General features: G+C 41.9%; 1 protein-coding gene across 1 annotated transcript in view; it reads right to left on the bottom strand.

The window, feature by feature from the left end:
* VSIG1 (V-set and immunoglobulin domain containing 1) overlaps positions 1-12909 on the bottom strand; it is a 55564-nt gene continuing 42655 nt past the window's right edge. Inside the window, exons 4-7 of the mRNA XM_074323585.1 lie at positions 5847-6002; positions 5336-5455; positions 2243-2384; positions 1-1399 (exon numbers count right to left, since the gene is read on the bottom strand). Coding sequence (XP_074179686.1) covers positions 1078-1399; positions 2243-2384; positions 5336-5455; positions 5847-6002 — 740 coding nt within the window. The 3' untranslated portion in view covers positions 1-1077. The remainder of the gene's footprint in view (positions 1400-2242; positions 2385-5335; positions 5456-5846; positions 6003-12909) is intronic.

Raw genomic sequence — 12909 nt, 5'->3', positions numbered from 1 at the left:
TATTATTTAATGAACTTTGAAACAAGATTTAAAATCTGATTGATTATACAAATGAAAACATCTACCTGTAAATTTCTTCAAGGTGGGATGTAGGTGAAATATGATCAATGGAAGAGCTTTTTGCCAGGTGAAGAAGAGGTGATATCAATGCATTTTAGTTAATATTTGACATTTACACAAGAATATCTCCTTACTAATGTGGGATACCCTAAAGGTAAAACGGATTAAATAACTAGCTCAGATTATCTAAAACTGATCTGAAGTGTTCATTTAGAACCGTTTCCTCGTCTGGCCCTTCCAAAGTAGATAGCATGAGACACAGTGATAGCACAATTGCTCATTCAAAGCTAAATTGTACATCATCTATGACATCAATATTTTGTATTCACTGAAGAAAAATTGTATTTGGAATTGTTTGCCTGTATATTATTTTTTCATTTAAAAGGGTTAGTTTAAAATTTTGCTACGCTCAGATACCGAATAACAGGGTGGTCCCTTGGGAAATCTAATATGATAAATGAAGCATTAATGTTAAGACGTAGATTTAAGTGCTATGTACCAATCAACATGTACCCTTTATATAGTCTCCTCTGGAATTTTTTAGGATGTTTTTCCCAATCTATGAGATGATGCTGGTGAATTCTTAGTGGTCAATGTGAAAATGGGAAGCCCTGAACTAATCCTAGAAATAATATTGAATCCAATTAATGTCAACTTGTCATGTGTGCATGTGGAATGTAACAAAGAGTAGCTAAAAATAGAGAAATAAGGTTTTCTGAAATACGACAGAGGTGTGGTTGCAAAAACACTTTCAACTGAGTTAGAAATCACTTGCCTTATCATTAGTTATGTTTACGCATTAGTAAAATTGTAAGTACTCAATACTGGTAATGCAGCAAACTTTGCATTTATTTAGTAGTTATTTTGACCTGTTTATTTTGGATTGATGGTAGGAGCACCTTGTTAGAAGAGGATTGGTCGGAATGGAGCGAGGTGGTGGGAGATCGGTAGGTCAGCTGAATTCTAAACGCCAATAATGGGTTTCTAAGTGATGAACACGGTGCTTAGGCTACCAGCCTATGGCTTATTCACTTGTTTTTCCTCATCACACAAGGGCTCAACTACAATCCCGGGCTCCAGTTCCGGCTCCAGCTCCATCTCTGGCTCCTGTTCGGGTTCTGGCTCCAGGTCAATCTCAAGCTCAGGCACTGGGACAGGATCAGATCCCGGGGCAGGCTCCTGGGCAGGCTCAGGCTTGGGGGTAGGCTCATGATCTGGCCCCAGGATGGTGTCAGGGTCAGTCTCATGGAAGGAAGATGGCAGAGCTGCTTCTAGTTGGGTAACATCTTCAGATGGCATTGTCTCAAACTCTGTACCTTGGTTTACCTTTGTCATTGGTCTGCAGGAAGAAGGCCCAGGGAAGAACAAGTTAGGGTTTGACATTTCATGTGGAGCTATAGGCTCTGTAGCTTCAGTGACCGGGCCCCAGTCTGTTCAGGACCTCTGTAATTTCTGATATTCTGTCTCACTGTCAGACCATGTGTCTCCATTTTGGGTGCAGCAAGATTAGGTCTCAACTATATTATGAGAGTTCAAGAGAGAATAACCAGTGTTTATAATGTGGGAAAACTGGTATCAGGATGAAAGGACCTGAAGATCTCATAAGGTCTTTAAGGGCCATATCCATGGCTCAGGTGCATCTCCAGCTCCCACTTCATCTAGCACAGTACTGGGCACCTGGCTGGTACCCAATACATAGTTGTGGAAGCATAGAAATGGAGGGATGAACAAATGAATGAGTGTGATATACATACATTCTAGAAGAAATAGCAGAGTGGTCAAGAGCATGGGCTGTGGGCAGGGTCTCATTCTGACTTCTGTGGGCCCTACGCACTTTTGCCTTCATGGGCCCCTTGTTCCATACAAAAAGCATTAAAAACCGTATTTTACGACTGTGTTGGTAGAAATACAAGTATATTGATATGATAAAACATGTTCTTAGACCCTAAAGGGTTGCTGTGGTGGTTAAATGAGTTGATGTCAAGTGCTTGGAACAGTCTGGCATACAGCGCTCAGTAAACAGTAGCCATCACCTTTCTTTTATAAAAGCAGTGAGGGTGAGGAGAAAGGTATCTCTGATACCTTAGCATTAAAAAAAAGTGCTTAGGAAGAGCTGACTGGAAAGAGCTGTGTGCCTGAGAAATGTTCGTATTCAAGTAAAGACAACAAAATAATGTCTTACTCGAGTTCTGTGGTGGTTTTAGAATTTCTCTTCCTTTCCTTCCCCTTTGCCTTGGTCCTTGCGAAGCACACCACAGAGGTGACAATGGCAGCTCCCACTAGGGTTCCCACCAAGGCCCCAACGATGATTCCAATTTCTGGATCTGGAGGATACAAGCAGCTGGTTAGTAAAGTGGAACATACTGTCTATCTCATACATGTGCATCCATGAGTCATGGGGACTACTGGGGGCATTCATATGGGGGCAAGAGACTTGCATAGGCTGGCAACATGGAAAATCCTTGACTTCTGCCAGCTGGACTCATAGTGGGGGAAGAAAGATGCCTGGCTCGACTATGTAGCTTACCCATTCACATTCACACACGTAAGGTAAAAAATATGCCAACTTGCAGGAGGTGGGGTCTCTTTAAAATAGGGTTTAGAAAAGAGAATCTTCAGTGCGCATTTGCTTGGTCAGTGAGAGAGACACCAAGGAGCTGCAATCTGCTGACCAGAGAAATGACCTGTTACAGGCAAGGACATTTCACCAGGCTTTCCCTGAGCACAGGTGAAGTAGATCCCTAAAAACCGTCTCTTCCACAAATTCCATGCTTACCACGGAGCCTCATGCCTGCTGGCCACTGGAAAGAGATATGCCCTTTTCCACACACAGGCATGTTATGGAAAGGCACGCTTGTTAGATCAGTCTGTGGAGAAACTTAATGAATGTGAGATGATCCAGCTGAGCACCAGACCTGAAAGTACTGAGATATTGACCCCAAGAGGCTACGTCTGGGTTCTAGGCAGGCCCACTCCCATCCGCCTCCTCTCAAATAAGGATGGACATCCTGTATTTTGAGACAAAAGGCTACTTGAATTGGCTGATTATTATTTTAACATTTTTGTGATTAAAGGCATGCATGTGCATAATTTAGAAAGTCAAACAGTTCTGCTAGGGCTTCTAACAGAAACATGGCAGTCCCCCGTCTCTGAGTCCCATTCACTACAGGTAATCATTCTTCAGTATTTTTGTTTTGTTTTTTTCATCTTCTGGAATTTGCCCCCTTATTTCTTTATGCTTGTTCTAATATGTCCTGCCTTTTCCAGTTTTTGTCATTTTCTATTGACTTCCTACTCTGGAAGATGAAGATTTAACTTTCTTACACCGTTCCCCTCACAGCCTGCTACACTCTCCTAATATAGTTATAGCACCAGTTGTAGTTAAATCCAAGTATTGTGACTATGTACATATTGTTCACAGGTGCAGAACCTGGTATATATTATGATCTTTTCTTGTACAACATTTTAAAATGTTCCCTGAGGATAATGATTACCTCATTTGGGGATTGTTTTTTTTTTTAATGTATAATCACTAATCCCTCAAATTTCCAGCAAAACTCTGAAACTCCTTTTAATAGATTCAAACACATCACATAATCTATTGGTTTCTTATACCCCTCCCCCACCCCAGAGACATCCTTTCTGGAATTCTCCGTCCCTTTCCCCCAACATGGACTAGTTGCCCTTCTAAGTCTGCTGCTCTACTGTCATCCTTCAACCTCCTTTCACCTCCATCCCTATTTTATACATAAAGAAAAAAGCTTTGCAAGTTGCTTCAAGATTCAGCTCAAACAGCACTTCGTTGGTAAAGCTGACCCTGGTTCTATAAGCATAATTAATTGTTTCTTCTTCGGTGTCCCACAGACCACCCTGTACAGACCTCTATTACAGCATTTAACACATTTTAGTGTTTGTTTGTCCCTCTAGCTAAACTGTGAGCTCCTTAACTGTAAGACATGTATCTTATTAATATCTGTGTATCCATCACCTAGGACAGTACCTGGCATATAGTAGATATTCAGTGAATATTTGAGGAAGGCAGGGAGGAAGGGAAGGAGGAAGGGAGGGAGCCAAAAGCCAACACCATTGGAAAGAGGATTCAAAAGGAAGTAAGGCTCAAGTACAAATCCTAGGAGTGTCTACATCTGCAGTATGACCCTATGTCTGGAAAGGCAAAAAGGGTTTGGGGGAAGATCTACAGAAAACAACACAAACAATGAAGGGATTGGGGGTACAATGGGACCATAGAAAAGGAAATAAAAAAGATGAGGTGCCTTCTCTTTGAATGGAAAAGAGCTGAAAATGGTATGAGAATGAAGGAGCAACCTGGAGTTGGAAATGGTTGATTCAGGACAAAGACAAAGAAGAAAGCTTCCTAGGAAAGCAATGATCCAATGGAACTAGCCACCGTGGAGCCGGTATATAGTAAAACCACAGATTCAAAGTAAGTTAGAAAAAATGAATACAGGACATGATCCTAAGTGTCGTTAAGCAATTTGTGAGAGGTGTGGCAAGGAATACCATATGAAATCTCACCCCTGACTAGCCAGGCCCTCAAGTCTATGCTTAGTAACTAAGCACCTCTGAACTGGAAGGTTGAGGTTTAGAGGCATCCCGGCATTGCCAGTTACCAACTGGATGATCTTGGGCAAGTCACTTACCTCCCTGAACTTGAGTTTCCTTTTCAGTAAAATGAGGCTAACAATATATTCTGCCTCCTAAGCTAGGTGGTCGGAGGATTGAGTGAGGTAATGCTCGCAGCACCCGGCTGAGTTGTCTGGCACATGATTTGTGCTCCACAAATATTAGCCTCTGTGACCATAGGTGTGAGTGTTCTTATTACTATTATTATTTGAGGCAGATGTTAACAAATAGTTAAGAACTGGAAAGTTTGTGAGCTCTATGTGTGACATAGACTGCTACAGTTTCACCTGGATTGACCAACAGCATAACAAAGAGAATTCAGCCTGGTACTATCAATGATGCTGTCGTATTATTGATTAAATAATAAAACCTACTCTCTAGAGATGCTGTGAAGTTAAACAAATTAACTTTTGTAAACAATTTATGGCAGTGTGTGGCACATATAAGTATTATGTAACCATTAGATATTAGGATGGTAATTCATCACATCAACCAATATATGTATACATAAAGCACCAAAATATTCAGAGAGGCAGGAAGGACTAACCAGGGATCTTAACTAATTTACTTGGTCGGCAGACCTAGGATACTTGACTTAAGGAGAACTGTTAAGGTTGTATGATCAACTCACGTGAAGCAGTCAGATCGATTTCACAGGTATTATTGCCGAGGATGTTGACCGCAGTGCACTGGTAATAACCTTGTTCAAAATCAGTCAGATTTCCAATAACCAAAATCCCGGTGGCTGGGTCTGTCAAAACCAGGAAATAGACTTCTGAAATCTCTTATGTGGGTACAGATCATATCAGTGTAGCAGATCATTCAATGCCCACCCACTTCCTCACGTCGGCCTCCCCTTCTCGAAATGTCCAGGGTCCAACTAGAACGCTTGTAACTATTCCAAAGGTAGACCATCTGGGACCATGCCATTCTCTCCATACCCACCACCTCTGAGCCAAAAGCAGGTTTGACTTCTAAAAGGTGGGGATAAGACCAGACCATAATCATCTGATTAGGAGATAGACATTCTCTTTACATCCCCCTCCCAGAAAACTAAAAGACTGAGCTCTAAAGATGAGCAGCCGGCCACACACACATGGTGTCAGCCAGCACACCGCCGGGCTGCTGAGGGCTATCCTTACCGAAGCTTTCTTTCACTGGGACGATGTCTCTTCCTTCAAGTTTATACCAGTGGTACACAGGCGAAGGTGTACCGAGCACTGAGTGGCAAGAAAGAGATATAGGATGGCCAGTTTCTGGTATTCCTTGAACGCTGCAAAAGGGCTTAGAAGGTTTGACTGTAAAGCAATGACAAAGAGTAAAAGCCCTGTAGGATGAATGAGAGTCTGTAACAATTGCAGTCACTTCCTCACTTTCATTTTGTGCAACATGGGGGCTTGTTTAAAAAAAAAAAAAAAAAAAAAAGGAAAACTTTAAAAAGTAATTTTGACAGTTTTCTGTTTGTACCACTAGATGGGAGGAGAGCACTTCAGGCGCAAGGCACTTCCAGGCCATTAACATTCTAACAGTGTTTCTTCAGTGGGCCTCCTCCTCAGATTCATAATCATGAACTTCCATGTTGTCTCTTAAAATATATCTTTATTAAAATAACCAAACATAAGCAAACACGAAACAACTAGGAGCATAGCTTATACTCTTGAAGCACAGTTTTAAAGGAAAATTGAACCCTTAAATACTTTGAGATAATCTGTTAGTTTTTTTAATTGTTATATTAATACCACATTTTTTATATTAATGCCATATTTTTCTTCTCCTTTACGAGTCATTTTGGCATTTGTTCTTCTGGGGGTGCCACAAAATGCTTGGAGGGTTTGAATTTGCCTGTGGCACTCATTGCTAGGGGAAGCCCATTTGGGGCAGGGTGTGCTATAGAGCACCGAAACCTTTATTCCGTTTTCACTCCACAAGAAAATACTTGAGTGTCTTCTGTGCACCTGGCACTGGGCTAGGCACCAGAAATTCAAAAGTAATTCTGACACAGTTCTGAAGTGCAGTGGGGGGAGTGGGGAGAGAGGAGGCCATGGCTTCCAGGGCTTTGTCTTTCATGTATTTTTTTTTTCACAATGTAACTAGTTTTATTGAATCCTTGAAGTGTAGAACCAAATAAATCTCATTTATTGAGAAAGAAAACAATCCAAACAATTATAAACCCCAGAAATTAACAGAAGCATATTTGTACTAATTAAACCTTTAGTACAAACATATTTATTTCTCAAACTCACAAATGTCTTTCATGTATTTTATACTGAGAGTAGGAGGGCCATGGAAGGAATTTAAGTAGGGGAGAGAGAATGGTCATTTTCACGTTTTGCCTGGATCTCTCTGACTCTAGGGGTGTCTGAACCAAGGGAGAGGAGGAAACAGATTCAAGAGGTACTAACAGGTCAACAGAACTCGGGAACCTACTAGATATGGGGCATGAGGAAGAAGGTGGAGTCAGTGATGACTCCCAGGTTTCTGATTTGAACATCTGGGTACATGAGCTTGCCATCAGCCCCTGAGATAAAGAAAACAGGAGGAGGAGCAGGTTTTCGGGGGCAAGAGTGAGGAGGAGGAAGGGGCGAGGATAAGGTCAGTTTGGGACGCACTGAATTTTAACTGCTTATGAAACACCTCAGTGGAGAAGTTCTGTGGGAAACAATCTGAATCTCCTCTCTCATCTTATTGCTCACAGCTTTTTCTAACCTTAGTCTGACAGAAAGTACTTTCCAACTTACCTTCCTTATCTTAATTTAGATTTAAAATCCTCCAAAGGCATAGATTTTCTACCTTAGACTGCTTTGACCTTAAATACTCCGGGACTGCCCAGCTCTTGGGAGGTGGCAGTTCAGAACAGAACTCTGGACCCACACAGAATACTGACTCTGCAACTTTCCCCTAGATGTGTTTAGGCAAGTAACCTAACGGAGTCAAACCTCAGTTGATCCATCTGCAAAATGTGAACTAGAGATTATCTGGTCTCTGGGTAATCCAAACATTAATATAGCGTATTAATATGTATAGAACTAAAACCATGTTTATAGAGCCTTGCGTGTGGAATTGCAGACGGCTATGAGCAGGACTAATTCCTGCCGCCACATTTTATAGCTCGCTACTGAAGTCAATCTTCCAGTCTTGGATTCTAACCCACTGGACACATGAGCAAGAAAACAGATGGCTATAGCTGTATGTACTTCTTTGAAACAACTCTATCTTTTAAACAGGTGTCTTTTAATTAAAATAAGTATTTTTCTATTTCTCTCTTTATTCTCTCTTCCTTACCACTGATTTTCTCAGCTGGGGACAATTCATTAGATTTGCCTACCCTAAACAAGGCTATTTAACCAGAAGGCCATTGCAACTATCACTAGATTTAGATACTGAACTTTTTTTTAACTTTTTTTTTATTAGTTTCAGGTGCACAAGACAAAGCAATACTTAGACGTTTATCATTTATATCCCTCACACTATGTGAACCCTCCCCATCCACTATCCCTCTGACAACGCACAGAGCCATTACACTACCACTGTCTCTATTCCTAATGCTGTACTCTGCTTCCTGTAACCATATACATACATATATATATATACATATATATACATATATATATACATATATATATATATATAAAATTATAGTTGGCATTCATTATTGTTCAGCTTAGATACTGAACTTTTTTAAACATGATGATTTTATAGCCTTTACAGCAGAATAGAGAAATTTGAACATAAAATTAAACAGGGTGTTTCATCACAAAGTCAAACACCAGGAGTTGAACTGATGGACAAAAACCTAGAATCACTTGCATTCATTTCTTGAGCCCAGAATCAAACCTAAACAGTCATTTTATGTATTTGTTTGTTTGTTTATTGCTGAACACATTTTTCTCCTTTTATTTTTATTAACAGAACACTTAGTGAATCATTTTGAATCACGTCCCAAACCTACATATTTTCCAAAACTACTGAGTCAGGATTGAACTGACACTTTATCCAGTTAAAGTCCCCAGTAGAACTTCGCTGTTTACTGCCAAAGACATTGATTTACCATTTAGCTTTACTGCTTTCAATAGAATTGGTGTGGGAGGAGCAGGTTCACCTCAGAAAATAAATGAAAATGCTTCAGTGTGTTCTCAAACCTTCACTAAATTAATTATTTTCTTTTTATGTGCGAAATTGCAGAAGGAAAATGATGCTCATGTTAAACATATACAAAATAATTATACAAACCTCTGCAGGGTATTTTTCAGAGATTCATTTTCCGCAGCTGTCACACTTCATGGAAGGCTCTCAAATAAATGGCTGGCCAAACCACCTGGGCCTTTTGCTCATTGCGATTTCCTTCCCCTAAATCGTGTCCTGCCGTTTCAGCCCCTTTTCTACTTTACACACTCTTGCACATCCTTCAACATTCGGTGAAAAAGTCACATTCTCCAGGAAGCCTTCTCTAGTTCCCCCACACGGCTTTTAGTCCTTCCTCCGTGTTTCCGAACTCTCCTCCCCTACCTCCACTGTAAGCTTTTATGTCACATACCTGCCTCTCTCACTAGACTCTGAACTTTTGGAGGGTCAGGACCCTATCTTTTATATCTTTCCATCTCCATTGCCTAGCACAGTAACTGGACATGTGTTCAGTCAGGGTTTGTTGAATGAATTTATGCACGAACGAGTGAATGCTTGGGATCAATGTCCACCACTGGGTGATAAAATGTCCCTGAAAAATGCATTGCTTGGGAGAGCTATCTTTAAGGACATATCGACATCCCTCGCCTCCATTGGCCTCCTAACCTACCTGCCCCCACCATGCCCTACCCCTCACTCAGAGTATGCAGAATAGGCACTCACATGCAATGGATTTTGAGAACAGTAAACAGCCTCTGCAATTTTTAGAGAAAATTGTTGGTCTCAAAATTTCCAGAAAGCATTAATTTGTGGAATGCTTTTGTTCTTAGCCCAATTAATAAAAATAGAATTTTTGAGAGATCCCAAAACAAACAAGGAAATTGCAGATCCTTCTGCCACTTACCTTGCCTGGATCCTGGATGCTTAAGGAAAAGTCATGACACAGTCATTGCAGGAACAACTGACCCAAAGACTCATGGGAAAGAACAATTTGAAGAGGAAATGACTCTCAGCTTGTTATGGAAGTTGATTTGAGATTTTTTGCACTTTAAATTTAAGAATATTAACCTTCCTGTGTGACTTTATCTCAGGGCTATTTCCAAGCTTGGAGATAAAGAGGTCGGGTTTCTTTAGGTTGTTTCTGGTCAGAAGGACAACCCAGTGCCAGGGAGCAACAGAAAACCATTAGAGGAGTAATCCCTCAAATTCTCTGAACACTGAGTCTGCAGTATGTCATTTGATCCTCATAATAAACTTTTAAAGACAGGGCAGGAGTTACAACCCCATCTCAAAATGCCCAGAGCAAGGTGGACTGACTTGCCTGAGGTCATTGAGTAGCCAAGTAAGAGCTAGAACCCAGGTCTTCTGGCTCCCAGCCTGATGTACTAGGATCTATATCAGACCATTTACTTCCCATGTAAATGACTAGTCTTCCAAACTAGGACATCAACTCTCCCAGGAAAGGGCGTGTGTATACTTCTCTTGTCTTCCCCTGTACCTCAATGCTTAGCACAGGGCTCAGCAAAAGAAAAACACGATTGAGCTACCCTGCTCTTAAAAATCAGCTCTTAATTACCTTCCCCTCTTTTCCAGGTGGGTAGATGCAGTAGCAAACTTCACAGTAAATAGCTAGCTGGTGCATTTTTGGCATCACCTGAGTGGCAAGCTCAGACAACTCTGGACAATTCTCTTCGGTGTGCACCTTGTTACCAATTGCTGCTTTCCAAACGACTCAGTTATCAAGTCACTGGTTTGATCTAGTTCCTCCTTTCCTGTGATGGAGGTACACAGCTTGAGAGGAGCAATGACTGGATCAGCTCCATTTGGGGATACGTAGAAGTGGGAGATCCCTTAGCTCAATTGGTAAGTCGGTGAGGGTTGACAGCCTTTTCATCCCTCCCTTCGGTCCTCCCGAAGGCCTGCAGACAGGCCCTGCTAGGCTGACAGACAGGAGCAAAACAGCTATTGTCCTCTTAAACAGGGGTTGAAAGGAGCCCTAGAAATTTCCAAAACTCTGAACTCTCCAAGAGCAGAAACCATGCTTCCATCACTGAAAATCTCATGGCTCCTGGCACACAGTAGGCACTCAATAAATACAGAATAAATGAACCATTCCAAATTCATTTGAAGAATGAATATGACTTGCTCAATGTCACATAATGAATATTTGTATATACATAAATTAATTCTCAACTCTGGCTTAACATGTGGTGTGGGGACAGAGCCCCAGAAAGTAGTTTACAGGCTCTCGGCCTCACATGGAGGAGTGCTGGCTCGGGTAGTAGATGGCCGTCAGCTGTGGCTGATTGGCCGTCAGCTGTAGCCAGTTAGCCAATTAGCCGCTAATATAACTGCTGCGGCTACAGAGCAGAGAGAAGGAGAGGAGAGAGAAAGAATGGGGGCTAGCAAGAAGATGGTGGCTGGGCTGGCAAGTGTGGATGGCGGTTTGCGGACACTGTGGATCCAGCCTCCAGTGAGAGTATAGTGCCGCCAGAGAGAATATAGTGGTATGACTCCCCTACCTATGGCTCCGTGGGTGTTCCTTTTTGGCCTCACCGTATCCTGCGTTCTCATGTGGGGAGTGGGAGCAGAGACCCCGCAGGCCTCCCAGCACGACAAATGGCTCAGCGAGCAGGGTCTCCAGCACGACAGTGGTGTCATGCAGGAGACCCTGCTCGCTGCGCCATTTGTCATGCAGGGTGCCTGTGGGGTCTCTGCTCCCGCTCCCCACAAGAGAACGCAGAATATGGTGAGGCCAAAAAGGAACACCCACGGAGCCATAGGTAGGGGAGTCATATCACTATATTCTCGCTGGTGGCTGGGTTGGAGAAACAAGAAATAGGAGCCACACAATCTGCAACCCGCCATCCTAACTGCAATCCGCGCTTGCCAGCCCAGCCACCATCTTCTTGCTAGCCCCCCATTTTCTTCTTGCTAGCCTAGCCACAGCAGTTATATTAGCTGCCAATGGCTCACTGGTTACAGCTGACGGCCAACTAGCCACAGCTGATGGCCATGCAATCACAGTTGATGGCCATTTACTACCTGAGCCAGCACCTTTCCACGTGAGGCTGAGAGCCTGGAAACTACTTTCTGGGGCTCTGCCCCCACATGTGGTCTTTTTTTCCAAATAATTTTAAATTAAAATACAGTTGTCAAACAATACTATATTAGTTTCAGGTGTACAAATAGTGATTCAACATTTATATACCTTGTGATGTGATCACCACACTAAGTCTAGTAACCATTGATTTGTCAAAATGCCAAGTTAATACAATATTATTGACTATATTCCCTGTGCTATACAATACATCCCATTGGCCTGTTAATTTTATAACTGAAATTTTGTGCCTCTTATTCCTCTTCACCTTTTTCACCTATCCCTCACCTCCCTCCTCTCTGGATGCAGCCTGTCCACCTTCTATGAGTTGTTTTTGTTTTGGTCCGTCAATAGATGAATAGATAAAGAAAATATGGTGTATACATGCACAATGGAATATTACTCCGCAATAAAAAAGAACGAAATTTTGCCGTTTGCAACAACATGGATGGACCTAGAGGGCATTATGCTAAGTGGAATGTCAGACAGAGAAAGACAAAAACCATGTAATTTCACTTGTATGTGGAATCTAAAAAGAAAATCCAAATAGTGTTAACATTTTAAAAAGGGACCTTCCTGCCTTTATTCAAAAGAATAATTTAATGGTGAGAATTGTGGCTGGCTTAAGAGAGGTAATAAGGTAGCAGTTATCTCCCCCAGGTAGAACTGGCTTTAACTGGAAGACTCCTCTGAAAGAGTTATTGGCGATCATTTAGTGGGACTGTGCATTGTCCCATCTGTTCTCATTTTATCCTTCAGAGACAGGGATCCCTGAAGGTTGGGTCATCTACTGCTGTCTGTCATTTTGGCAGTTCTTTCCTTTTGGCAAGTGTGTCAACATATTTTAAGAGTGATTTCTTAGTGTTGCTATGTGGATTTCTCAGCATTGGGGATGCGTTTCTAGATCCCTGAAAATCAAAGGAGAAGGGAGGACCTTTACCCGTGGCACTTTATCAGCACCATAACCCGCTGCCCTGGCTCAT

The sequence above is a fragment of the Rhinolophus sinicus genome, chromosome X (genome assembly GCF_036562045.2).
Source record: "Rhinolophus sinicus isolate RSC01 chromosome X, ASM3656204v1, whole genome shotgun sequence".
Lineage (NCBI taxonomy): Eukaryota > Metazoa > Chordata > Mammalia > Chiroptera > Rhinolophidae > Rhinolophus > Rhinolophus sinicus.
This window is presented reverse-complemented; position numbering and strand designations above follow the sequence as displayed.